The 27,333-nt window shown below is 37.0% G+C and overlaps 1 protein-coding gene across 4 annotated transcripts in view; it reads left to right on the plus strand.

Moving 5' to 3' along the window:
* The window catches only part of GRID2 (glutamate ionotropic receptor delta type subunit 2), a 695,953-nt gene that overhangs the window by 561,969 nt on the left and 106,651 nt on the right, over positions 1–27,333 (plus strand). For all 4 annotated transcript variants that reach the window (XR_010430019.1, XR_010430018.1, XM_064651918.1 and 1 more), the window contains exon 11: positions 7,049–7,361. Coding sequence is in view for 2 of the 4 variants with exons in the window: in XM_064651918.1 (XP_064507988.1) it covers positions 7,049–7,361 (313 nt within the window). In the remaining 2 variants the exon portion in view is untranslated. The remainder of the gene's footprint in view (positions 1–7,048; positions 7,362–27,333) is intronic.

Below are 27,333 nucleotides of genomic sequence, written 5' to 3' on the forward strand. Positions count from 1 at the left end.
AGCTGAGTCATTGATAGCATTTTGTACATTGCATGTTGCCAGCATTTCACAGTGTGCACTGAGCAGTAAAGAAAAAGCTGTAAATAGCACTTGCTAGTAACTGTATAAGAATCAAGGCAATCTCTTTTTTCCAACCAAAGTAAATTCTAAATGCAGTCAAATAATGGGATGCACAGCATCCTAATTAATTTGGCAAGACCTAACACAAATGAGCTGAAGAGGCTGTTCAAAAGAGGAAGAATTGGTGTTGCAGTAATTAGCAATACATTACATAAATAATGTATAACACTTAGAAAAATGTTGGGGTGATGAATGCATAAAGTATATAATCAACAGAAAATGTTTTATTGATACATAATAACAGATTATGTAGATGTTTGAATCAAGAGTAATATATTCTCTATTCTGTCATTAATAAACCATTTAGTCTACTTAATTTTACATTAAATGTTCAATATTAGGTCATAAATAAATTAAATCAAATTCATATGCAATGTTTTTCCTTTTTTTTTTCCCACTCCTCACATCCTGTCTGCTTGCAGTTTCTCCCATTGAGAGAGAAAAAGTTAGGCAGACTCTATTCTGCTGATGCCTCATTTGTACCATGAGTATATGTATTTTATTTGCTCTTAGTTAACCTGGAGAGGCAGCTTTTACAACTATAGAGACCTACATTTGTTTTGATTCTTTAAATAACTGCAGTAGATATTCATGTAAATAATTTATACATTGGTTATAGAAGTGTTTTTACAAACCTGCAGGCGGAATTTAATTGATAAGCACAGCAAACAGTAAGGAGCAGAACGGTCAGATACAGGACCCAGCTGAAAGTCAGCAAAATGCTGGAAAAGAAAATTAAAAAAAGAAAAAAAAAGAAAAAAAATTATTATCCCCATGGGTTAAAAATCTGTGATAAGTTTAACCTATTCTGCCTTCCTGAGCAGCAGGAATCTTTACCCATGGCATATTTCATATATCTACATTGTAGTAATAAACTTCCTTTGCCATCTCCTTATGTTCTTATGAAGCTGGAAGGTGGAATTGTGTAATTGTGTAGATGGTAAGCTGGAAACACTTAGAAAAGTGTATTTTCCTTCATCTTCTAAACTTTACAACTAAAAATCCCTCATCTAATTAGGAGATGTAACACCACAACGACCCACTGATTTATTTTTAACCATTTTTTCTCCTCCTAAATCTGATGTTATTCTACACTCTACTCTCTACAGTACTCAGCAGATCACTGTATGAGTCTACAGGCTAAGAGGCATCTTAGTCCTAGATGGCTCTTGAAAGGAAAGTGGACCTAGAATGTTTTTTTTTATTTATTTGCAATGAATGATTGACAAGGCAAAACTCGTAACAACTGAAACGGCTGACTGGAAAAATATGTATGGCATTCTTGTCCCCTTGGTAGGTAGGGATTCAAATAATGCTAGTAGCTTGCTTATGGTGGTAACCACCCAGATCTGTAAATCAGTGTCATGAGTGCAACAGATTGACCAGTCTGGTCTGATTTTGCTATAATCTGTAATCTGGTCTGATTTTTCTGTAAATGAGTCTTAATGAATATGAAATCTTTCTGTACGGTTACAAAGTATGAAGAGTTAATGGAACTGCATTTGGAATTCAAAAACTGTGTTTTCCCAATACTATGTCATTGTATCATTTTTCATCTTCCTTACCCTTAGAGAATTAATTAACAGTAAAGTTCACTGTGTCCTTCTCTCCCATTCTCTGTCCCTCTAAAGGCAAAAGACAACCTCTGGGCGAGCAGCCAGTGTATATCTACCCCTTACCAAGTGCAAGCTGTTCTTTAAAGGCGGCTTTCTTATTTACTGTGAACCGAGTTCTGCTCCCAGAACTCAAATATCTATCTGCTTGGCAACTTTATAAGGGGAAGCAAAAGAGCAGAGAATAGTTTTAAGTGAAAGGTCTAACCTGTTTGAAACACAGTGTTTCCTTGTTTTCCCAACCAAGATAGTCTGGCCAACAAGTAGAGGAATTCCAGAAACGGTGGGAGTGCTCTTTAGTTAGTGTGTCAGCCAGAAATGAGTTCTACAAAAGACAAATCTCACTCAAGGTAATGGCAAATAGCTGCCTTCTCTTTTTGTGTGCATAGAATCATAGAACCGTTCAGATCAGAAAAGACCTTTAAGGTCATCCAGTCCCACTGTTAACCCAGCATTGCCAAGTCCATCCCAAAATCATGTCCCAAAGTGCCACATCTACTTGCCTTTTAAATACCTTCAGGGAGGGTGACTCAACCATTTCCCTGAGTAACCTGTTCCAATGTTTGCTCATCTCTTCAATGAATAAAGTTTTCCTAAAACCCAATCTAAACCTAGCACAGCTTGAAGCCATTTCCTCTTGTCCTATTGCTTGTTACTTTAGAGAAGAGATCGACCCCCACCTTACTACGACCTTCTTTCAGGTACTTGAGAGGGCAATTGTAGAGAGCATCTCATTGAGAAAGGTGTCTGTGGCCGCTACAGATGTGCCATATGAAATAGCAATTTCTGTAACAAGCATATGATTTCTGTGTTCAGGGTCCATATATACTGTTTGCATTAACCATCTTCAGCATGCAGCAGTCTCTACTGTCAGTGAGAGCAGTCCTGGGCTGAACTTGTTTGCAGCAGCCCTGCTTGAGTTGGATGGCAGGGTAGAAGCCCAGCTGTGCCAAGTACATGCCCTGGATCTACAGCTGGCTTTGCAGACATGACATTATGCCAAGTTCGCTCTGTTTCAGCTTGGAAGACAAGGTTTCTGTTGGCTGTTAAAGTAGGAGCTGGAATCAGTAGAACAAAGCAACTGGTCTTTAATTTGAACTTGGAAACTGATTCAAGCCTCTCCTTCTTTGATTGTCAAGACCAATATTAGGTACACACTTGGTCCATACACTTTTTCTTGTCAAAATAAACTGAAAGTAGCCTTGCTGTGTAAAGCTTTCTGTTTGCTAAGCACCTGAACCAGGTCGTCTTCAGAGAATAAATGCTTCTTGAGAGAAGCACGTGGTGCTCTTTTCCCTCTCCTGTCAAATGACCAAGGCTCTCACTGCATCCTGTAGAGCTTCATCTCACCAGCAGAATTAGCTCAGAGAGCAGCAGCTTTTTGTAGAGAGGCTAAAACCATCTCAAAGGAGCAGCACTTTACCACAAATCTTTCTCTTACTGTTAATTATCTGTGTCTTTTCGCAGTAATTCCTTTAGTTGCCCTCTCTCCACATTGCCTAAGGGATAAGCCTGTGTGACAGGCAACAGAAGTCACTAATGCTGCTTCTGGGAAAGAACAGTAGGCTTTCCAGCATGACTCTGGACTTTCTGCATTTCACCATGCTACCTTGGTTGCTAGGATTTTTTTCCAGGGAGGAGCCCTCAGGAAGCAAACAGCATAGGGAAAACTTCCTGATTCCGCTTAGGTCCATCCAAACAGAAAAAAGCCAAGTAGAAGCCTCTTATGAGGCTGTTTTTCTATTGCACCTTGGTAAGAGGAGTAGCATAAGAAGGAAGCAAGCATATTGAGAGGGCAAAGTGAGAAGAAAAAAATAATATCTGAGTAAAAAGATTTTTATTTGGATGTATGTGTGTTAACTTGAGTAACAATGTCTCTCTGATTAGTTTTTGCATGTCCGTATTAGTAATTGTGTAACATGTGGGACTGCGGTTTATTGCTTCTAGCACTTGTTGAAACTTGATTTAACATTGAAAATGGATAAAATGAAGGGCCTCACAGGAGAAATTTAGAGTAGATTCATTTATTTTCCCTGTTCTTGATCATGAATTACAGGAATCATCAGAAGATTGTTTTCCACGTGTACGAGATGTGCTTGCTTAAGCAGTAGCTTAGGGACACTTCAGGAATTTCTAGGCTTTGCTGATGAGCTGGTTCTCTGACACCAGTAACAATTCTATCAGACCCATTTGGTCATTTCTTTTGGATTTTCTGATCCTAGTAATGTTGCTCTACAGTGGCCACAGGAGAACGGCTGCTAAATAAGATAAATATAAATTCCTAAGCAGGTCGCACGGAGCAAAACAATGCCCTCTGCTGTTTTTTCAGTCAATTTCAAAAGTCATAGTTTCATTCATGAGAAACGTGTAAGACATATGATAGTTGGTTGATTTTGGCACTGTAAAAACTGAGTGAGTGAAGAGCTATACATGTTTATAATTCAGATTGGCAGGTTTATATCTAAATATTGACATAATTGCATGCATTTGCCTTTCTATCTCAGAAGCACTAAGTGAACCTTTACTTCTTCAGACTGATGTCTTCTCTGATCCAATGTGACATGTTAATGACAAGCATTTAATTTTTTTTCATCTTCCAATTTTGAAACAAGTTGACAGAATCTATATGTAATCAAGAATGCTCACCATCAGTAAATCAAATATCAAGTGAAGCTTAAGCTTGGTTTTGTGCTAGACATATAGTTTTCTGGTACACTGGTGTTTATGACCCAATTTAGTAAGTTAAGAATATGAGTTGTCGTATTTCAGCGTAGCTTTTTTTTCTTTAACAACTGAACACAGGAGTACTAAGAAGTACTACTGAGGAGTACTCTCTTTCAGTTTGAAGCCATTCCCTCTTGTCCTGTCACTCCATCTTTCTCGTAGGTTCCCTTCAGGTACCGGAAGGCTGCAATTAGGTCATCTCAAAGCCTTAATTATATATGTAACATATAAAGTAGCAAGACATAATTATATCACTATTGTTGCTGCAATATAACAAAGGAAATGCAACATTTCCATTAGGACGATATCGTTCCACTGTCATAGTTGGCTGATAACCAGAGTGGAACCATAACGCCAGGGAATTTAGAGAGACTGCTTCCCAGAGATGCAAATTAGAAGTCGTATTTCCATAAATATCATATGGTCTGTTTTTTTCATGCAATGCTTGTCAATGTATTTTAAGGGGAAAAAAATATGTTTCACTGTAAAAGACGGGGAGGAAGCAGAAAAAAATTCTATTAGTCATACAGTGAACTATTATTTGGTAAAAGTGTCTTGTGTATGTTGCTTGTCAGTGGAGAATCTTTAAGCATCTTACAACAATGCAACTTGATTTAGCAACTTAATGCAGTAGGGAAATATTTTAGTAACATGCTGATAATTGACACCCAGCTAAACTTAAGGAGCAGAGGATAAGTCTAGGACTTTTTGTTTCCATATGCCCTCTTTTAACCCTGAATTCCCATTTTGCTTTTTGGTATACATTCAGCAGAAAAAAACCCAAACTAATGCTATTCATTAAATACAATAATAATTTCCTGTTTGACAGTTATTGGACTTATACATTTGTAAATTATTTTAAAACATACTTATAGTCACAGTTGTGGAAAACAGTTCAAATGCTGACTGCTTTACGTTTTCTCATTGGAGCTCAGACTTGATAGTTAGCAGATACTGTGAATCACTAGAGTCACTCGTTGACCAGAAGTTTTATCGTGAGAGGATAGAGAGACTCAAATAACCTGAATGTTTCCATGGACAATTCTAATTACTGACTGAGTTTGCTGCTGCCCATGGGCAAAGGACAGTTAAATCATCACTCACAAAAATGTGTTAGGAAGGGACATGAAGTGACTTCATGAAGCCATACTTTCAGCTGTGCTCATCAGCACAACTTCACTTATGACACTTATAACCCACAAATTAAAGCTGAAGCTGTAATTCATAGCTTTTAAGCAAATCAATATTTTCAAACACTTTTTTGTCCAAATCATCAGGCCTCCAGCTATCTCCTGCCACTTTCTCAATCCAATGAACAATCAATATAAACTTAAATTAACATCATTTAGACTGAAATCTTATGTGCACTGTGATTAGAAGTATGTTTTTACTACGGGCTGCAGAGTGTTCTGCGCATCACATTAAAATGGCCCAGTTAATTTACAAATTTTTCTAATCAGTTTTAGCCGCCATACCTTCCCACTCGGTATTTCATATCACATTTCTAAGGAACTAGTAATCTCTGTCTTCTTTGGGCAAGAGGAAAGACATTCAAGAGAGTTAATAAAATTTGACTTTCAAGCCTCTCTGCTCTCCTCACCCCTTTCCAAAGGACCACACTGCTTTAGGCAGAACAAAAAGGAATTAAGTCACAGTAGTAGCAGTTTAAATATTTTAAGTACTCTTTTTCATATTAAAATATCTAGAATTCACAGTCTTATTGCTCTGTATTTGAGCTTTTTAAAATGGTATCCATGTGTCTGCTTTAAATAACCTTTCTTGTTTTCACTGCACTTCTAATTGTACCCATGAAAAGTAAAGTAGCACCTGCTGTAATTGTACCTGGTGTCTCTAGAGATCTAATACATGCTGTGAAATACTATGATTAGATCAAGGAATATTATTCATTCTCTTTTCATCAGAAATGGATTCTTTAAATTACACAAAAAATGTAAGTGGCACAAAGCAAGTCGAAGGTAGCTGCAGGACAGGTTGGCATTGCTGGAGAAATTGCTTGTCAGGAGGATATAGAGGAATAAATAGTAAAGGAACTGCATGCAGTATCTGCTCTTCTGCACTTTAGATTTTACAGACGAAATTGATGTTTTACGGTATTTCAAGTGCTCCTAGTGTAGTAGCCCTTTGTCATGATCATCAGATCATCAAAATATTGGATACAAGATGGCTTTATCAGGCAACTAATTTCCTCTGATTGGGTCTGTTATACACAAAATCTGCCTTTTGCAACAGTTGCATTGATGGCTTTAGTAAGCCAGAGTGACAAAAATGACCAAAAGTGGATTTCCTTCAGGTATTACCTGTATTTGTAGTATTTTGATTTCTTGGAAAATAAAAACATGGATAGCTGATGTGCCAGAGTCCACTAAGTGAGGTTTGCTTGCAGAAACTGAGACACATGGTATATCTATTCTGTTCAAGCCTTAGTCATGTTTCTGTGCTCACATATATGATGCTGAAGTCGTTGATCTTGGCATCTGCTTAGCCGTAAGTTTAGCTGCTAAATCACAGAGGAATAAAGATCTTTTCTGTAGCTCCTACTTATGCATGTTGTTCTCTCTCCCTCTCCTCAGAGAGCTGATATAGGGATCTCTGCCCTAACCATCACCCCGGACAGGGAGAATGTGGTGGACTTCACAACGCGTTACATGGACTACTCGGTGGGCGTGCTGCTTCGGAAGGCAGAGAAGACAGTGGACATGTTTGCCTGCTTGGCACCATTTGACCTCTCCCTGTGGGCATGCATTGCTGGCACTGTGCTCTTAGTAGGGCTACTGGTCTACCTCTTGAATTGGCTCAACCCCCCACGCCTTCAGATGGGATCCATGACATCTACAACTCTCTACAACTCCATGTGGTTTGTGTATGGATCCTTTGTGCAACAAGGTAAGAGACAGAGGGGGAGACTGCCTCCAAGAGAAAACCTATATACCCTCCATATTGCTATAGAGACCTTCCTTTTCCCTATCTCCCTCTCACAGCCCACAAGGAACAGGAGCACTTGTGCTGAAAGGTTTCCTAGATATTTCACTGCCCAAGTGTGGGAATCATGAGAAGTTCAGGGCACTACTGCTAGCTTGTTGTGATTTGTTGTTGTGTCATTAGAGAAAGGTGATTTTTCTCTGGGTAAAAAAAGAAAAGGTATTTCTCATCATCTGCTGGAGAATTATCGTTGTTAATGAGTGCTATGTTCTTACACAGTCAGATAGAAAATGCCCTAGCATTTGGATTTTGAATTAGACTTGTCACCATTGCTAAATGGTCTGATTGTACCTGATATTCTTTCATCCTGCTTCTGATTTATTTCAGTTATCTTCTATAATGTTTAGACTCCAGCTTCTCTGGCCTTCCTGACTGCTTTCTTAATCCTCTCTAGCATCTGGTGTAGCCCAGGGTGTTCCCCAATTCTACTTATATTCCCAAGTCCTTCACAATCTACTTCTTCTGGCAGAACTTTAAACATGTGTCCTAAATACATCAGGGCCTTCAGATCTTGGCTGGGTATATACTGCTTAGAATTCTGGTCTGCAAGTTAGAGTTGTAATGCAAAATGGAATAAGAAAACACAGCTTAATATAAAAACAAAGAAGATTTAGATAATAAACCTTGACAACAAAACAGAACGAATGCCTTCTGGCTTATCCATGTTTTTGTTCATCAGTCACTACTGGCACTGCAGGTACACCTATTTGTAATTGCACGGAGCATCTGCTCTACAAAGAGTCATGGCCATTGCAGCTTCAAAACTCCCAGATTATTTTTTGATTTTAACATGAATTTGGATGGAATGGTAAAGGTAAAGGTATCATATTTATGTAACACTGGCAACATGTAATTTTAGAATTACATTGTTCTCTGTTCGAAACAATCAGATGACATCCGTAAATGGTAAAGGTATCCATGAAAATCAAGTATGAAACTCCTAAAAGGGGAAAAAAGCTAAATTAATGTCACTGTCCAAAAAAAGGAAGAAAAGCTGAAGCTGAGGCTTTTCACATAAACCTAGAGACAAAACTTCTGAAATTATCTCTTGCATTGAGCACTGATAACCAGCTGAGGAAAGCTGAAGAGATTGTTTCATGTTTGTTTTGAATTTTTTTTTTAATACAACCAAAGACTTAAGAGCCAACTGAGAGCTATAGAAGTTTTTTGAATGTATGTGGGTGGGTTTATAAAGTTTTCTTTCTGTCCAAAATATTCCCAGTGTAACTGTTTAGGGAATCCAACTGTGAGACAGCAGTTGGTCTGTTACAGAACGAGACTCCTTACATCTGTCTTCCTGTTAAGTTAGAACTTGTGAATTAGTTTCTTTACTGCATGAATGCGAATCATTTTATGTAGGTTTATTAGCCTTAGCATCCCTGCTGTAATCCCAACATTAGTCCCTAAAAGCTTTATAGGAGACTGCCCAGGAAAGGTTTAAAGGAGGCAAAACTGGTTTAATCACACACTTCAATTTGAGGAATTCTTATCCAAATTGTTTGCCTTATGTTTATCCAAGTAAGCCTGTGTTGCTTGGTGTCCTGAAGTTGCCTAAGTCATAGATCCAGACTAGTAGCCCATAAGGGAGCCCTTCAATACATTCTCAGCTTAAAAAGAAAAGGGTTTTTTGACCAGTCAATGAAAATGACTGCTTAAGGAGGGCTTAGAGGGAAACCTTGAATTCAGCATGAACTTGAGGAAGAAGTTAGATGAAAGTAAGTGGGATCAGGTGACAAAAAAAGCAGAATTCAGTAGAAAAGGAAAAAAAGGAAATAAAAATAATTTATTTAAGGAAATCTGCATCCACTTCTTGTGGTAAGAGGGACATGAGGTGCAACTCATTATTATTAAAACCTGCTGGTGGTACATGGCATCTAGGAGCACGGAAACTGTTGTAGGACTTCAGAAAAAGAAATTCACAGACCTTGGAGGGTGAGAATAATTATTTACAGAGAGAGAGAGATCTTACCTCCCTACTGAGTGGATTTTCAACACATCTCTATAGAGTCCACTAGAATAATATAAAACATTCCCTTGGCTCCTGAGTGACGGAAAGCTATAGATACATCTCTCCTTCGAACAACACCCAGTACTGTCCTTAATTTTCTAGAAGGAAAATTGAAAGACATTTAGTAATCAATTGATATGAAAATGTATGAAACAGACTGATTTAAACATAAAAGCTTAGAAGATCTCAGAAATCCAGTGTAAAAGAGTAAGAGATCCATTTATAATGTCAGCCTGTATTTCACATTCAATTTGAATATAACAAAAACTATATTAGCTGAAGCATTATTGTTTACTAACCCTTGTGAATACAGACAAATGAAAGTAATTTTCATTGACAGGGTAACTGACTATTGTCGTAATTTTGCCTCTGTTTTCACTCATCAGCTCTTCATTTAGCAGAAAAACTCTGCAGGTTTTATTTGTTTTGGAATACCAAATCTGTTGCTATTAATTGTGATTGGCATATCTTAAGTGTGGCAGCATGGGACATTTCAAATACTGTCACGTTCACTTAAGAAGCCTTTCAGCTGCTGATTTAAAGCATGACAAGGTACTCATTTCTGTTATCAAAACATACCGCCAAAGATGCTTTTATATCCTGTGCTGACAGAAACAAAGCAGCATGAACCAAGTGCTTTGATAGTTCTGGATTCTCTGTTTGGAGCTAGCAAGTGCTTTCTGGTGTCATCTGCTCTTCCTTTCCTTTAGCTAGAGGAAAAATTTGCAAGAACACAGACTGGCTCCAGACCTGCCATGGCTCTGAAGACAAAAGAGACCTCTGGTGCAACAATACAAGTAATTCTTTACAAAAAGGATGTTTTGCTCATTATTTCTGAAATAGTTAAAACCTGCATATGTTACCAAATAGCTTTAGCTCACTGTGTCCCTTTTTATTTTTGTTCAGCCTTTACCCTGATGTCCTGTTCAAATTCTATTAACAAGTTTTAACCTTTTGCAATTTTTGAAACACCAGAGAAAAATACTGTGTCATTGTCTATAGACAAAAGTCAACACAGATCAATCCAATGGTTTTGAAGACAGGTCTGTGATTACTGTCATACTGAGTTGCAAAATTTAAGTATTTTTAGTTGCTTCCTTAAAGGTAGAGTGAAACCTAATGTCACTGCTACTTCTATCACTTAAACTTAGGTCTTGAACTTGGCTTCCATTTTTTTCCCCTCATGTTTCAATGACCAATCTTTGAGACTCTGGTATTGTAGATGTATGTTTTAAGTTGCACTTTATATTTGATGTTCAATCATTACAGAGATTGCTCAAAATAATATACATTACTTTTGTAAGATACATGTGATTTTTTTAGTAGAAGAGACAATTTTGAGGATAAAGCTGCAATGTAACTGGGGAGGATCAATTAATATAAAAGTGTATAAACTGCAAAGTGTTTTTTTTTTATTCTGTACTCCAGACCTTCATTTAAAAAAAAAAAAAAAAAAAAAAAGAGTGACCAGTGCTTTGAAATGCTTTGGCCTACCACCCAATATACCCGCTGAATCTGCAATATACTGTGACCACTAAGAAGGCAGAGACTTTTAGGTGATCTTGGCCATGCTACCGTGGATTACATTAAAAACAAATGCTTCTGACTCTGAAGTACTCATTCAGACATGAGTAGTTCAGACAATATCTGTTATCTCCAACTTGTCTATTTATGTCTAAGGATGAAGCAAATTTGTAGATTCAGACTGTGGAGGATTATACTTGTGTTGAAATTTAGTGTCACGGCTTCTGAATTTGTTCTTTTCCACTTGTTTATCCTAGAAAACTAAGTGGCTAAAGCTCTGTATTTCACTTCTTATGACAATTACCTATTGTCAGTTGGACAGAAAGTGTTGTTACAGTTTCCTTTTCAAGTGGGTTTCCTATCTCTCTCACTCTATATTTCCCCGTGGCTTCTCAAGCCCCTCCTCACAGGTTTTTTTCTCCGCTTGTCTCACACTGCAGCTGGTGGTCACCATTGATGTAGCATTCTACTTGCATATCACTCATTAACCCCACAGGTCCTGCTTCTCCTGCTCTTCTCCATTGACCTGTCTCCTTCACGGGCTTCTGTTAATATGTATTCAACAAAGTTAAACAAAGAGAAGCGCTAAGTCCTGCCCCTGGGGAGGAACAACCCCATGCACTGGTGCATGCTGTCTGATGAGGTTGTGGAGTCTCTATCCTTGCAGTTACTCAAAAGCTATCTGGACACCACCCTAGGAAAGCAGCTCTGGGTGGCCCTGCTTGGGCAGGATGTGCATGGACAAGATGACTTCAGAGATCCCTTCCTACCTCAATGAGTCTGAGTGATACATGAATAATGATTTATTATGTAGTCTTTGCTCTAACTTTTGTGCTACTCTATACAACAACATTTTGCCTTCTCTTCAGCCATGGTATTGTTGCTATTCCCTCAACTTTTGCCCTAACAAGAACTTGCCAATATTGGGAACCTGCCATATGAACAGGAACCAAGGAACAGTCTTGGAGAAGAAACGTGGGGTTTCTAAAACTTTACTAAAATCTTCATCAGTATTACCTGAATCAACTCACTGCAATGGCAAAATTTATACTTGCTGAGAACCTATTTTAATCTCCTGAAGGTTTTCTATTAGCCTCCTGTTAGGGGCTCTTGTCACAAAATGCTCTAGGAAGCTCTCTGCTCTCACCATTACTGGAGAAAACCTATGATTTAAGAAACAGAAGTTCAATATATAGTTATTCCCAACTCTTTTTGTATAATAGATCAGTTTTTGAGACAGGTGAAATGCTGCATAATTTTTACCAAGAACTTGAAGAAGAATGTTCTAGAGGATTTTATTTTCAGAGGAGCCTCTCAAATTTTGCTTCAGAATACAGTGATAAGCTTACTTAGTTTAATAGAATTCAACTGAATGCAGGCAAAGTAATGAAGTTACAGAAAATTACAATGTTTTGTATTTAATATGAAAGACACAGTAAAAGACTTAGTCTATCTCTTATCCCACTCTACTCATTTTGCTTTGAATTTTTCTGTAAGAGGAGGTGTTTCTGATCTAGCCTAGCAGGATTTTAGATTATGCAGGTAAAGATGTAAGGCTCTATTTCACTTGGAAATGTCTGTAAGAAAGAGAACCGGGGAGATGATTATTTTTTTTGTTTTGCTATATAGGGAAATACCTTTTAAATGGCTGAATCATTCAAGATTTAATCACTTCTCTGTAATTGAAACAAAACAAACATTCATTATAATTTTATGAATAGAATTTGACCATAGGATAATGTGTGCTTGAAGTATTGCCCAAAAAAGTATTATTTTCTTCAGAGATCTTAATATTCTTGCTTAACCTAGGAAAGTTATGAAGTGGATTATATTAAAGCATCACTGGTAGACCATTTTTTTATCCTCTTATGTTTTGGTTTGTTTCAAATGCTGGTCACAACTGGAGTTTTTGATTGGTCATCAGTGGTGTAAGTAATGGCCAATTATGTTCATAATACCCAGTAAATGAGCAAATCTTACTGTTTGCTTTGCCTAAATTACATTTCATAAGAGCAATAAAACAGACTCCAAGCCTTGGCAGTTCTCAGTCATTATAATACTGCTCAGAATTCTGCCTTGTTCCTTGTATTACCACCCAAGGTGTGATATAATCCTCCTGAAATGCACTGCCTGGAGTCTGCTGTTGCTTAATAAATTACTCCATCTTGCTTATCTCGCTCTGGGCATATTCCCTATCAGCAGGAAACCATTATGCTGTGACAATTTTCTTAGCGACATTTTCTCTTAATTAACTGTACAACAAACTCTGTGTATTTAATATTCAGAGAAAAACTCTAAAATAATTTTTAAAAAATAGTGTTAGAAATCAAGTATATCTTCACATGTGTTATTTAGTGGTGAAGCCTGATTTCTTTTAGTTTTGTTTCGTTGTTTTTTTTAAGTCTAGAAAATCAAAAAAGATCTAGTGATCCAGTATAAAGACTTTAGGACTAAGACCTAATTCCTAATTTGGATTCTGCACCTGATCTGCTGGCTGACCATAGAAACTTTATTTAATATCTTAGATATCTGTTGTCAGTTGTAAAATGGAGATATTACCCATCTTGCTTCATAAAAACGTGTTTTATATCTTCTGATATAAGGCAAAACTTAAATACCAGTCTCATTAATTAACAATTGTAGTTGCTTTTCAAGCCAATGCCAGCCTTGACATATTCCTGTAGCAAGGGGAACAGACTTGCTGAGCTTAAAATGCACAGCACTAAGCTGGAAAAATGAAAGTCAGATACCAAACATGTTAGGAAGCAAACCCTATACACCAGCAGGTATATTTGTGACATTACAGCTCCACCTTTAAATATGAACCCCCCAAATTCTCATGTTATTATATTAAATCTAGGCTCATGTATTAGTACCTCCCTACAGTCATCTCTCTGTACTGCAGCCCTGGGGTACCCATGTTCCTTTTCTGCATCTCTCAATGGTTTGGCCAGTCTTCTCGACACCATCAAAAAATGAGTAAATTTTGGCAGTTGTGTCCTTTGTCTCAAATGTGTCTGGAAACTACAAGTGATTACTGGAGCTGACAGCATATACTGAGAGTTGTTGCCATGTATACAGTACACATTTGTAAACCTTGGATGTAGCTTTGTGTACGTTCAAAGGTTTATTGGATTGTCTCTTTTTGAAAATGTAATTCCAAGGAATAACCATGCTCCAAGTAATATGTTCAGTAGTGTGGGCATTTGTTTGCAGCAATATGATATCACTTGTGTTAAACAACCAGGGGTTATGCTTGGATTTTCCCCTAATTTGAAGTTAAGACTCAGGCAGTTCTTAGAGGCATCTGAAAAAATGCATTTCTATATCTTCTCTGCGCCTCGTTGCTTGAGTAATAGTACCAGGTACATGAGGCAGTATATTTAGAGATGTTGTGTCTGACACACCTTCTGTGAAGAGGTGGAGAATGATTGGCAGTGTAAAAGCCCAAAAACCACCTTAATTCCCCAGGACTAGCTCCAAGCCTGATTAATTGACTGTGAGAAGGTAATGTCTGTCTGGCTATAGTATAAATGTTAATCAAGACCAAATGAGGCAAAAGGAAAGTAGAATCAGATGTCTGTGGCATCTGTCCATCATTCTGTGTTCTTTCAAAAGCATCCTAAGGCAAAAGTTTTACTCAGAACAGTTTCTCTAATTGTTATAACTTCTAAGATGACTTTATGCTATAGTTGGGTAAAGAATGGATAAGTTAGATTCAGGTTAAGTAACCAATTTTGACTTTTCAGGGTTCACCTTTGTATAATATATACTTCATTGAGGAAACATGGAAGAGCAATTTAGTCAGGAATGGAGTGTTGCTTGCATGGAGGAGGATTGTAACCCCCATTTTTATCCTCAAAGATATTTAGAAGCTGAAGAGGCAAGCCTTACTTGTCCTGTTATTTGATCTTCCTGCACGGAAGCTTACGCTTCAATTGGCAACCTTGGCTGTTTAAGGTAGGGAGGAAGTGAGAAATTAGTTTTAGCTTTATTAAAAATACTCCCCCTCTGCTTGGATGACAGCAGTTTCATCCACAAACCGATCAGCCTTTTTCAGCTGAGGACGTCCAAGGTACCAGATGAACATGAGTTTTGAAGGGAACCCATGGTAGTTTTCTGTTGCTTTGCTGCTCCGTGGGGAGTCCCTCCTCTGCAACAGCTGTTCCATAGCTGTTTCCACCCATATGGATCTTCTTCATAACACCAGCTGGTGGGTAGGTGCCAGGAAAATTGCCTGAAAGCTCTAAAGACAGGAGCATCAAAGAGGTTTTCAAGCTGCTGACAGGAAAGTCTCCCTTCTTCAGCAGTTGAGGGTTTTTAGCTCAGACCTCTTGTAATATTAAGATTTTCATAAAAGGAGTAGACCAAAATTAATATTGAAAGGAAACAAATAATGCTACCAAATGATTATTTCTTTTTAACTAACCTGTTCATTTCTCTGATTGTTGAGTCTTAGCAAATCTGGGAAAATGAGAGCTAAATGAGAGCTATTGGGGTTTTTATTTGTGTTTTTTTTTTTTTAATTTAGTCAGCTTCCCAGCGTACAAATTAAGGGGATTACCTTCATTATAGCAGCACGCTGGTGTAGGAACCTCCTGCTGCTTAATTTTTATTCTTCCACTCTCAATAGTGGAGGGAGAGATCTTAAAGTAGGCCTTTACTTTTTCAGTGCTTTTGATGTTAGAAATGGCGTTGGGTTAAAAATGTGTGATACCTCACCTACCAGACAAAAAGTAAGATGAAGGAACACGTATGATTTTGGCTGAAGATTCTTCTTCCCCCACACTAGGACAGAGTAAAGGTAACAATGAAGGGGAAAGAAAGTCTTCTGCAAACAGGCTTTTAAGGAACAGTGATAATAAATCTGTTGAGTGGGGTGTTCATTATTCATTCCTAGATATACTTGCTAATAGAACATTTTTAGCTATAAGCATGTATTTCATTTTTACAATGGCTTCTTTTACTTCTATATCCCCAAAGATGAAAATCCTTGCTATCCTGTAAAGTCACCTTTGAAGTAGCTTTTCACTTCTAAAAAATCTAAGTTGTGATCTTAAGCAGGGTGATAGCTGATTTGCAGTAGAAAGCAGGTTATTCACCTTTCAGACATAAGCATTTGTATTAATGATTTTCATCAATAAATGACATTATAGCATTATTCTCTGTGAAACTTAAAAGGATGAGGTTTTCATTCTGTCCTGTTTTCACTATCATAATACTAGTTTAGGTCATCTGAGTTTTACAGATCACTTTGATGGCAACATTACAGGAAGTACCTGAAGTGGAATTTTAGTCTAAACGTTAAAATGTGTTATTTGGGAAAATAATTATAACTCTTGTACTAGTGATGATTGAATTCTATAAGGTTAGGAGTTCATTGCAGAGAAGCACTCTGAAAATTAAAAGATGGTTAGAATTAGTGACATGGAAACTGAACTAATGTATCCAAGATGCCTGTGATTCATTTGCCTCTGAAGTAGTCAGGTGTCACTCTATGATGATGGATGCTTGGAAATCTTAGAAGAACAGATTTATAAAACATTTCATAATTCTTTGAAAGTTCAAACAAAAACCTATTGTTGAATATGTAATTTCTTTTAAATTCCCTTCACCCCCAAAATCTTGGGGGATCACAGAATTATGTAGAGGTAAAAAGGTTATGGGGAAAAGTACCTGTCAAAAGACATGGAGGCCTTACTGGAATAACTGTTTGTCCTTATGGTCTCACTGCATTATTTTTTTGTTTGCTTGGTTCGTAGTTGCTCATTTTCAGCCAAAGGGGACTCTATCCCTCATATTCATAATGTCCTCCCTGACAGGTTCTTAGCTAAAGCCACACTTTTATACCTCATTAATGACATTGTTTAGCTTAATGTTAATTTTATCTACAGATGGTCTGTTTTCAGTCCATTGTGCACAGTTCTTTTTTCTGTCCCTGAAGGTACTATGTATAACACTGTCAGTAGTCTATGGAAAGACCACCACTATGCAAACTGTATGTGACAGTGAGCTTCTTAGCCACTTACGAATACTTTTCACAGATGATAATTGTGGTTCATTGTTTGAGGCTTCAGAGCATTTGAATACAGCCATTAGTAATTGAGAGACTGGGTCTCAGCATCTCTTGAAATCTAATCTAAATGCTGTCAGCGTGCAAGGTTATTTGTTAAGATCCAGTGCCAATATCCTGTAAAATAATAGCAAGCATATATCACTTTGATGCATTCACAGTGGCTGCAAATAGTGCCTTTATACAGGCACGCAGTCAAGCGCAACCTTAAAGCACATATCACAGCACTGCAGAACAGGATCCCCAGAAGCTCCTTGTGTTTCTTGCACATGCATGTTGAGCTCTAGTCTGTGTTTATCTCCATGTTTGCAGGTGTGTGAGTAATTATATCATGCAAAATTATTGTCCTATGTTGTAAAAGTGGCAACAAACAATGATCTGGTCACAGAATTTTTTTTTAGCAGAGAACTGTTGGTAAAATGACTAGGCTTATTACACAATTATTTATGATTATGTAATTTAATGGTACCATGTTTGGTAACTCAAAAATTAAATTTGAAACCCTGTTAAGTCTTCCAATAAACCAATGCACTTCAGCAGCATTAATGCAATATATTTCAGCTGACAGATTCTTTAGAGGTGGATAGCAAGCCTCACAGTTCCAATGTAGTCACAGTTACAGATATCAAAACATGCACTTTCAAATATCAAGACTTGTAGGATATTTCAGCATCTGGATATGTGTAGTGTAAGTCTAGTAATTGTTCATCTAAGAGCTCTCAGTAACTTAAGTTAATACAAGTAGATACTTCCATTTTTAAACTTTAGCTGCAATCATAACTTCTCTTTTATAATGACAACATAAGGGAAAAACAAAATATACTTTATGATACATTTTCCAGAACTTTAGAAGCACTGTAAAATATCTCCATCCCTTCTCTATCTGTGTAATTATGTTGCACAAGTCACTATAGTGTATTGGCATTAAATTAGTGCATACTATTATTTGTAACTTTTATCTATTATAAACTTTGATTTTCAGTTGTAAACATCTTTTGCTAATTCCACAGAAAGATGTAATCTGACCACTGCAAAGTTGCTAATATCTGAAATAAGTCCTTAAGCTATTGGTCTAGGCCTAAAAGCCAGGAATTAATTCTTATAACTTTGAAGATTCATACTGTAAATACTACCTAATAGAAATGAAAATCTGATTAATGTATGTTATTGAAGTATCACAGATACCAGGAGAAGCTAGACCACAGCCATTTCCTGCATGGTGCTATGGCATGCTTCCTTTCCCAACTCCTGCATTATTGTCACTATTTCTTCAAGATGGGTGAAAAGAAATGATTTATTGTTGTGAAGGGAATTATAAATATACTATAACTAATATGTTATGCTAACATCACTTTAATCAGGTAATTATCAAAGGACTGTTTGGCCTTTAAGGACATTGATTTAATGAGAATTAATTTAATGATTGAACACTGTTTGTGTAACATTATCATTGCTAGTGATGCAGAAAATTGGAATCTCAGCTCAGCTGAAAAGAGTTTAGACTTTCCATTATCACATTAGATCCCTTTCTACTGGAATGTAGTTATTAGACCCTTTTTTATACTTTTGGTATATATTTAAATGTTTGAGTTTTATCTAAAAATTTCTGAATGAAAAAAGCAAGTTAAAATTTTCATCATTGTACTGTTCTCCTTTTTAATAGAGGCTTGAATTTCTGCTTAAAATAGCCTTAAAGAAAGTCCATTAGATTTTGTGTTTGACTTGCTATTGCTTTTCCCATAAAACAAATTTTCTCTGTTTTCATACTCTGCTTTCCTCTCTGCAAACATGAATCATTATGTTTAGGAGGAATAGGAGTTTGGTTTATGGAATAGTTTTACAGCTATAAAAACACAGCAGCTTCAAAAAGTAGTAGCAGACAGAGTGCAGGTCTATCCAGATTATTCTGAGGCTGAATCCTGCACGGTCCAGTCACAGCTTAGTGGAAACGGTGAACATTATAGAAAGAGCGTGTTCAGTACCTGAGGGTTAAGACAAAGGTAAAGCTGACCTTTAAAGTTAAAGCTCCCATTTACCTGAAGGTATCTTGTCTGGATGCCCTCCTTGGTTTGCCCTTAGGAGTGTTATTGTCACAAACTATTTTTCATCTTTGCAGTGCCTCTAACTAACTACTGTGGTATATAAATTAGACCCAGGGAGAAAAGGGGAGCTCTGCATAAACAAGTGATTGGAAGCTTGTAGTGAAACGGTGTGTCTGACAGACTTCTGCAGATAGATTAATTTTCAAACAAAATTTTACTCAAGGATGTCTGACAGTTCCTGCTGTATCTTGGCAGAATTTTACAAGGGAGCCTGGTGGCCAGATGATTAGCCCTCTGCCACTAGAATGAAGCTGTTGCAGTAGAGACAGCAGGTTAAGCAGGCTGGGTATTTGAAGACTGATAGAAAAATAATTTGACAATAGATGCAGCAGAGACTCAACTTATAAACACTGTAGGTCGCTAACCAGTGGTGAGCCAATGCTGTAGGAGGCTGAAATGGTTTGCACTGGGTAGCTCTAGCCCTTTCCTTGATGCCAGAGCATTTTCTAGCTTCAAAGAGGAGAGTTTTAAATATGACTGAGGACCCTGTGTTACAGGCAGAATAGTTTGTGAGTAGTGATTTGCTCCATCTTTTGGATATTTGTATTTGTCCATCAAGTAGCATGTCAAGGCCTTCTGGCCAGATTTATGAGATGGGTACACTGATGCCATAACTTGATAAGGGCTTAGTGGCATTACCACTAGTCCTTGATTAGTCCCAGCATTTGAAATCTCAGCATGGGTAATCTCTTTCTATTAATGAGAAAACAGAGCTGAGCAATGAGCCGCAGTATGTGAGTCAAATGCCAGGGGCATATCCAAACAGATGCACAGCATTATCAAACACAGGATTTTCAGAGGGAGTTTTCAAGATATGAAATACAGCTTGGAGGTGATTACTGGCCATCAGTAACAGAGAGTGACAAGGTAGCATGGTAATCTCTCTTTCAGACTGGAGCTCCTTGGTAGGAGTTTGGGGAAAGACTGCATCTGCCTGCACAAGGCTGTGCATATACCCTCAGGTTAGCTGGATTCAGAGTTGGTGATAAGGATCTTTAAGCATGTATAAGATGCAGCTTCTCAGACTCCTTCACAGATTTTAGATAACTAGGAGTGATTTGAAATAAGCCTGAAGGAGAGGACTCATAGTTTTGGATTTTCTCCCTGTCACATAAAGGGGAGAAATAAATGAGGAAAGCTTTCTTTTGTGCATCATTGCTTCCCTTCTGGGAGTGCAATGAGGACAGTGCTTCCCACCCAGCTGAAAGGAAACAATCTTGCAGGGAGCAAATGTAATGAGATTAGTCAGGGGATCATTACACTAACAAAAACAAATGGGAGAGAGTGAGTGATTGTTTAGTTCAGAAGTAAGACGTTAAGGGGCAAGAAAATTAATCAGGACACCAAATGATAAAGTCGACACACTCTTTAATTGCCTATAGACCAGTGTAAGAAATCTGACTAATAAACACGAACAGCTAAACTCATATAAATATAGATTTGGTCTTCATGGTGTTTCTGAAATCTAGTGGGAACATATGATACTTTGAAATACTGAAAGCCAGATGGACGAGGTGGGCAAAAGGGGAAGAAGAGTGTCACTATGTCAAAATGGCATTAGTTATTCCAGAGGTTGAGAGATTGGAAAGAACTTATCTTCGCTTTTTTCTGTGACTGTGTGCTAATGGCTGGAGCACAAAACGAGGTGGGAATCAATGTCTGTTGTGGACCACGAAATTATACTGGAGTTGAGGATGATTGGCTCTCATAGTGCATATCTGTAATGCATAATGGAAAATGTGAGGTATAATAGGGGCATTCAATCTGAGTGGTGTATGTTTCAAGCTCCCCATGCTGAAGAACCTGGGATGCACATAGAGAGCATATTGAAAGAAAAAGGAATGTTGCACGAAAGTGTTAGACGCTACTGACTTCAGAAGAAAATGACAAGGGGAGCTAGTGTACACAGAGGTGAGTCAAAGCTGACAACAACAGGAAGGAGGGTTTTGAAAATTTTACTAGGAGCTAAAGAAACCTTAATGGCATTGGTGCATTAGGTGAAGGTGATGCTATTCAAAATAGTTATGCCAGAAAGGCAATAAATATATCTCTTCTGTATTTTTGAAAAGCAAATTAAATACTTTCCATGTAGTGAATGTTAAATGGCAGCTACCGACATCAGACATTTTCAAATCAGCAAATTCAGACAAATTTAAAAAACAAAATTTTAAGGGAGCTTCGTGAGTAGCTTTCAGGATATCTGTGAGTTGATTTGAGTCTTGGAGCATTGGTCAGGTTTTAGAAAGCTGACAAAAAAGTCTAATGTATACCTAAAGATCAAACTGAACCTTTAATTCAAGTTTTAATTCTATCTTAAAATACAGATGTAACAACTTGGAAGACCTAACAAATATAAACAGACACTTAACAGTTCCAAAAGATATCACCATTAAAATAGTCTGGTATTGAAGTTACATATTTATGCAAAACATTAGCATTTCTCAATGAGTGCAACAACAATCCTTCTCAAAATCATCCAGAAAAGGCAGAGGAAGGCTGTAGAAAAAGGAATTAAGCATGTCTATGGTTAAGTATACCAGTGGCATAGAGAAAAATGCTTTATAATGCACAGTACTTGAAGAGACAGAATAATGCTGGAAAATGAAAAACAGAATACACAGGAGATTTTCACTATAGACAGAGTTAGGATATGTTTGGTTTGTGCCTTAAGCACAGTGACATATGAAGGACTTGTGTTCAGTGAAAAGAATAGGCCAGCTATAAACTCAGAAGAGCTCTGCTGCTGTTGGAGTAGGAATATGAAAATTTCTTCTCTATCAATTGTTGCTAGGAAGATAGACATCGAAAGTTCATCTAATATTTCATATTTTAAGATTAATGAATATCTAAATTTTCATTAATTTACAAAGGCTCCACTAAGTTGGTTCTTTGTAAATAGAAGAAAATAGGATCATTTCTAAATATTTCATTTTAACTGTTTCATTCTTTAGAAATTGTTTTTTTCTGATTTACTTCACGTTTATTTTTAGCAAACTGATGTGTGAGAATATCTTGACAATGCAAATCCCCACTGCACATGACTTTTACTATTTTATTAAAAAAAATTACTTGAACTTTGGGATTTGATGGAAACTTTTAGAATCACTTCAGTAAAAAAAAAAAAAAAAAAAAATTGTTTCCCTTTCAATCCTACTCCTTCCAGGAACCCAAAAAGCAATTCCTAATATATCTGGAGTATTATCAAAGTATAGTTATAATACCTAGATGCAGTTCACTTCAAGAAGTTAAGACCTGTAGAAATATTTCATGTGTGAAACAAAATATCTGGATGTCTATTTTCATATATAATTTTAAAAAAGAAACAAAACACAACACTACATTTTAATAAAAACAAAATGCTAGAAGAGGAACAGGTGGTGGGTTGAATAAAAGCAATACCTGGCTCTCGAACTTGTCCAGACCTTGTAGAATCTGGCTGCCAGCCCTGCCTCATGATCAGTTCCTTCCCCAGCCTCAATCCTCTGCAATCTGCCAATATTTGCAAGGATAGGGAATTCAGCCACTGATTTACAAGCTTATTTGGAAGGCATTACAATTCAAGGGATTGTATTCTCCTGTAGAATAATACGTTCTGCCTGCTGTGGTCAATGGGTGTTAACTTCAGCACAAAATGTAATATTACAAACTCAAGTTATGACATGCCAGCTTAAATGTTATGGAAATTAACACATTCTGCATAGTTCAAGGAAGAATGGGAAAATATGGATTAAAAAAATGAAAAGAAAGGAAGAAAAATTCATGATGAGAGACTTTCTGACAACTTTGAAGCTGCATTTCTTTCACAGCTGGTAGAAATAGGTATAGGCTTCGTTGACTGTAAAGTATTTTTTGTCCTATACTGAATTGAAAATTTCCAATTGAAAACAGGAGAGATTTTATATTATCAAGGAAGTTTTTAACAGAACAATAGCAATGGCTAATGCCCTGAAAGATTCTGCCTTTGAAGAGCTCTGCTTTGCAGAGTTTTGTAAAGATAACAGAGCTCAGTCAAACTTTAGGTTTGGTTTCTCATAGCAAGAAATAGTGGAAATATAAAATGCCTTTGCCTTTTTGTTAATGCAAACTACTTCCCTTACACCCATTCTCTATTAATGTCCATTTTACAAAGAAAACAGAAGACGTACATTGATCTAAACTATTTGCAACAGAAGTCTACACTTCTTTATTTATGGAAATTGCAGATGCACAGCATAATTGATGTGACTGTTCTAACAAGCTGAAGGCTAAATTGCAGCCAACTCCCAGTCCTTTGTGTTTTTTTACCAAAGGCCAATAATTCACTGAATGTGGACAGAATTTTTTGTAAGAAAAAGCAAAATCAAACTTTGTCCCCAGATAACCCACCCTATTATTTTTTCACCTTCCTTTTCCAAGCACAGTCAAGATTCTTGCTTTCAAGTTTGATAGTATTACAGCTCCTCAACAAAACAGTCACAATGAATGTGTTTTTCATGGTTCTCTAAATTATCTGGAAAACTCCTTACACAGAAATTCAGGTCACTCCAGACCTCTTGCAGAGAATATTGCAGGTTAGGTGATTGAAATTTGACAAGGTTATTCATAACTGAGATACATTCTTACAGTGAGAATAGTAAGGTAGCCTTGATGGTAAGTACTGGTGACAAATTGGGTTTTACCTATAATAAAAATCTAGTCCCTGGTATTTCCCTGGCAGTTGTGGTTATCACAAATAGAGGCCATGATTTGTGTAGTGTCCTTCCTGTGGAAGGATAGAGCCTTCTCTGGGAGTAGCTGCAGCAGACTCCCAGTCCAGCTTTCAATTCCCCTCAGAAACATCATTTAGTTTAGTTATGAAATCCAGGACATAGAATAATGGTGATTTATGGGTTTTCTCTGCATGTGTAGTTGTTTATAAAGTACATTTCAATAATTAATCTTCAAAAGGCTCATTTCTCATAATCAATTCTGTTGAGAATATCTCAACATTGTGGGCTCTATGTTGCCAAGCTATTTGCTTTAATAATAGTAAAAACAGTATTTTTGAGCTGTTAAGCAAAGGAATTTTATTTATAAGTATTGTGCAATCACAATGAAGTTCTTAACCTGATATTAAATCAGAGGGAGACAACTTACCTTGCATGTTTACTGCCTGAATTGAATAGTAACAAGAATTGCATCACTTTTCAACAAGATGGCTGCTACCAGGTTTGAACCCTTTTATTTACCAACTGCAGCTGAAACTGCTTCAAAAAACATTGCACCATTTATTTTTGTCCACAAACGAGAATTTTTATCGTTTCCATCTGAAACACTGTTACAGTTCTGAACTATGCAGATGAACACAGTTTTTCTTCAAGCAAACAACTGACAAATCCTGAGAAAAAGATGTTTGGAGAAAGAGCCTATGCATTTTGAATTCTTCAGTTTTAGTCCAGAATTATGAAATACCAAGATCTCCAGGATGTGATCCTCAATTTCCCTATTTTGCCCATTTGTCCCATGATTTCATCCCTCCTTCTTGCCTGTAATCCTCTCTTGTGATTTTTGACTTGAAGAAACTTTTAAACTGACTGCTAATGAGGGAGAATAATTTTAAAAATATTAAAAATCTGTATGGGAGTTGTATAGGTTCACATTATATCTCCTAAGGTGGGTTTTTCCTGATATTTAAATCTGTCATAATTATGCATTATATTGTTTGCATTGTCAAGACAATGCATTATTTTTCTTGCCTTCTATTTAGCTTGAAGCACTTGGAAAAAAATGGGAATAAACAAAAATTTATAAGTTGCAGTCTAAGCCTGTCATCTGAAGTAGGCCAGCATTAAGTAGTCTAGGATTGATGAAGGAGAGCTGCATTAGGTGAGCCTGGGAGGACTAAAAGTAATTTCTTTCACTCTGACTTCTACAGTAATTCAACTTTTTCAGGAAACTACCAAGAAGATTGATTTTTCTAGTTCAGTTTACTCTGGAAAGTGTCTTTTCCTTCCTGCATATGCAATCTGAAAATTTTAAAGGCAGATTAGATTTTTTAAGGGATATTAGCACACATCAAGTGTCAGATGAATTATACTCAGAGCTGTAGCCACAACATAGGTGATCTACAGGTTCATTTTGTGCTGCATTAAACCCTTCTGCCAGTATATTGGAAAGGCCAAGATAAAGAATAATATAGCTTCTGTATTCATTTGAGATCTCTCTCTCAAGATGACAAAGCAACTCCAGGACTGCTGACTGTCTTCTTTGATTTCCACTGGTTTCATGAGTGGAGCTCAGTACTTTAAAGTGTTGCTTGGCATGCTACAACAGTAATGTTTTTAGTGTAACCACAGCCAGTATACTAACTCCCACTGATGAATTTTGCTATAGGAATGAGGTATGATAGAACAGATTTTACTCTGGTCATCAGTGTGTGTTTACATGGCACCAAGTGGTCCCCTTTGCCATTAGGGGTTATTAAGTTTTGCTGGTGTGATACAAAATAAAATAACAGGCAAAGATTTGTTCCATTTTCTTGGCTCCCCCACTGTGTTTGCTGTGCATAGCCCCTTGTAACTGGAATATGTTGTCATCCATAAAGATGTTGATGCACCTAAAAATTATACTACATATAGGAAAGCAGAGCTCAGGGAGGTTTGCACGCGTGTCCCTTCTGCATTTACAGTCAAGAATAGTGTCTGTTAGGTCTGTAGCTCTTTATCATGGTAATGTTCATGGAAAAACAGTGATTGTTGCTCTCATGAGTGAATTGGTACTCTTTTGCACTGAGAAAACATGTAAATTTGGACTGAAAGAAAACTTTGGAAACTTTGTCCCCAGAAACAAAACTGGGGAGAGTGAAGAGATTTCTTAAGGTGAATTGTCATGTTGCAGGAAGTGTTTTAGCAAACAGTACAATGGAACAAGACTGTATCACATTGTCTCCTAATAGATACCAAAGAAATGATACCATGGCAGTAAAAGATCTCCTTTGATTTTTGTTTATCCTTCTTCCACTGGAAAAGGTGAAGTACCCTGCCTGTACAGCTTACAAGTCATGCACTTATGCAGTTGTGGTGTCAGCCCTGCTTTAGAAATGGTGGTTTAAGAAGACTCAGTGCAAGGATTTTTAGAGGAGTGCTGAATTATTTTGATATGTGTTTGCTGTACATGTACTCAGATACAAGTTTTGGCCTCAAGCTTCGTTTATTGACTTCTGATATACGAGGTATGACTGAATTCAGAACAAGACTACACAAACACCTGGATGAGCTAAAAGCACTTGGGCTAACCGGCATTCATGGGTTTTAAAGTCTACTTTTGACATGGGGGAAAGAAGGAAAAAGTAACAGTGAATAGGGGAAACAACCTTACTGATGTATGGGAAAGCTACACTGTATGAACAGTAGGAAATGCTGTAGCTTAGGGATCTGTAATGGCTTTCATGTTCATTTATTGCACAGTATCCTCACTTGGAAACCAGAAGGCAGGTGTGTCAGTTTCAATGGTCCTCTCTTTTCTGACATTTATTTTCAATTTAAAAATATGGCAATTTAGAGCTTTATTCATTAAGCTGAAAAACAAAAATGCGAGGATGTCCAGGAGATTTTTGGCTTCTTCTTAATCACGCTACCCATTTCAATTCAATGTAAAGATTATCTGCAGGGATTGGCACCTGAAAGTTAAAAAGACAAACAGCCTTTTCTAATAAATGAATATAACTGTCTGCTCTTTTCATTTTATTAAAAAAATCATTTTTAAATTACGTATTCCAAAGACATTGCAAAAACTGTTGTAAAGTAGAAATAATCTATTAAAAATAATTTAAAATTTATGCAGCAGTGAAAACCAAATCTTCAGATGTTGAAGTTAGTGTTCATCTTCAGTAATCCTTATACTGAAATAATATCTCCCAATCAGATCAGTAGATTCTTATTTCAGACAATTACATGGCATCTTGGAAATAAAAGAAAATTAATTTCCAACTGCGCTGATCTAACATAGATTTTGTCTTTCAATGCTGGAATTCTCAAAAGGCAAAGGATTTCAATGTTTAAGTACCAAAAGTATAAATGAGTGGAGTCAGTTATTACTTCACATATAGTAACTGCACATAAGCTTCAAATCTGAATGGTGATGCAGAGTTCCCAGTGCTTTGTGTAGGTAAGACAAACTGATAAAAAAGTAAGATGATCCTTCATATATAAC

Source organism: Pseudopipra pipra, chromosome 4, assembly GCF_036250125.1.
Source record: "Pseudopipra pipra isolate bDixPip1 chromosome 4, bDixPip1.hap1, whole genome shotgun sequence".
Lineage (NCBI taxonomy): Eukaryota > Metazoa > Chordata > Aves > Passeriformes > Pipridae > Pseudopipra > Pseudopipra pipra.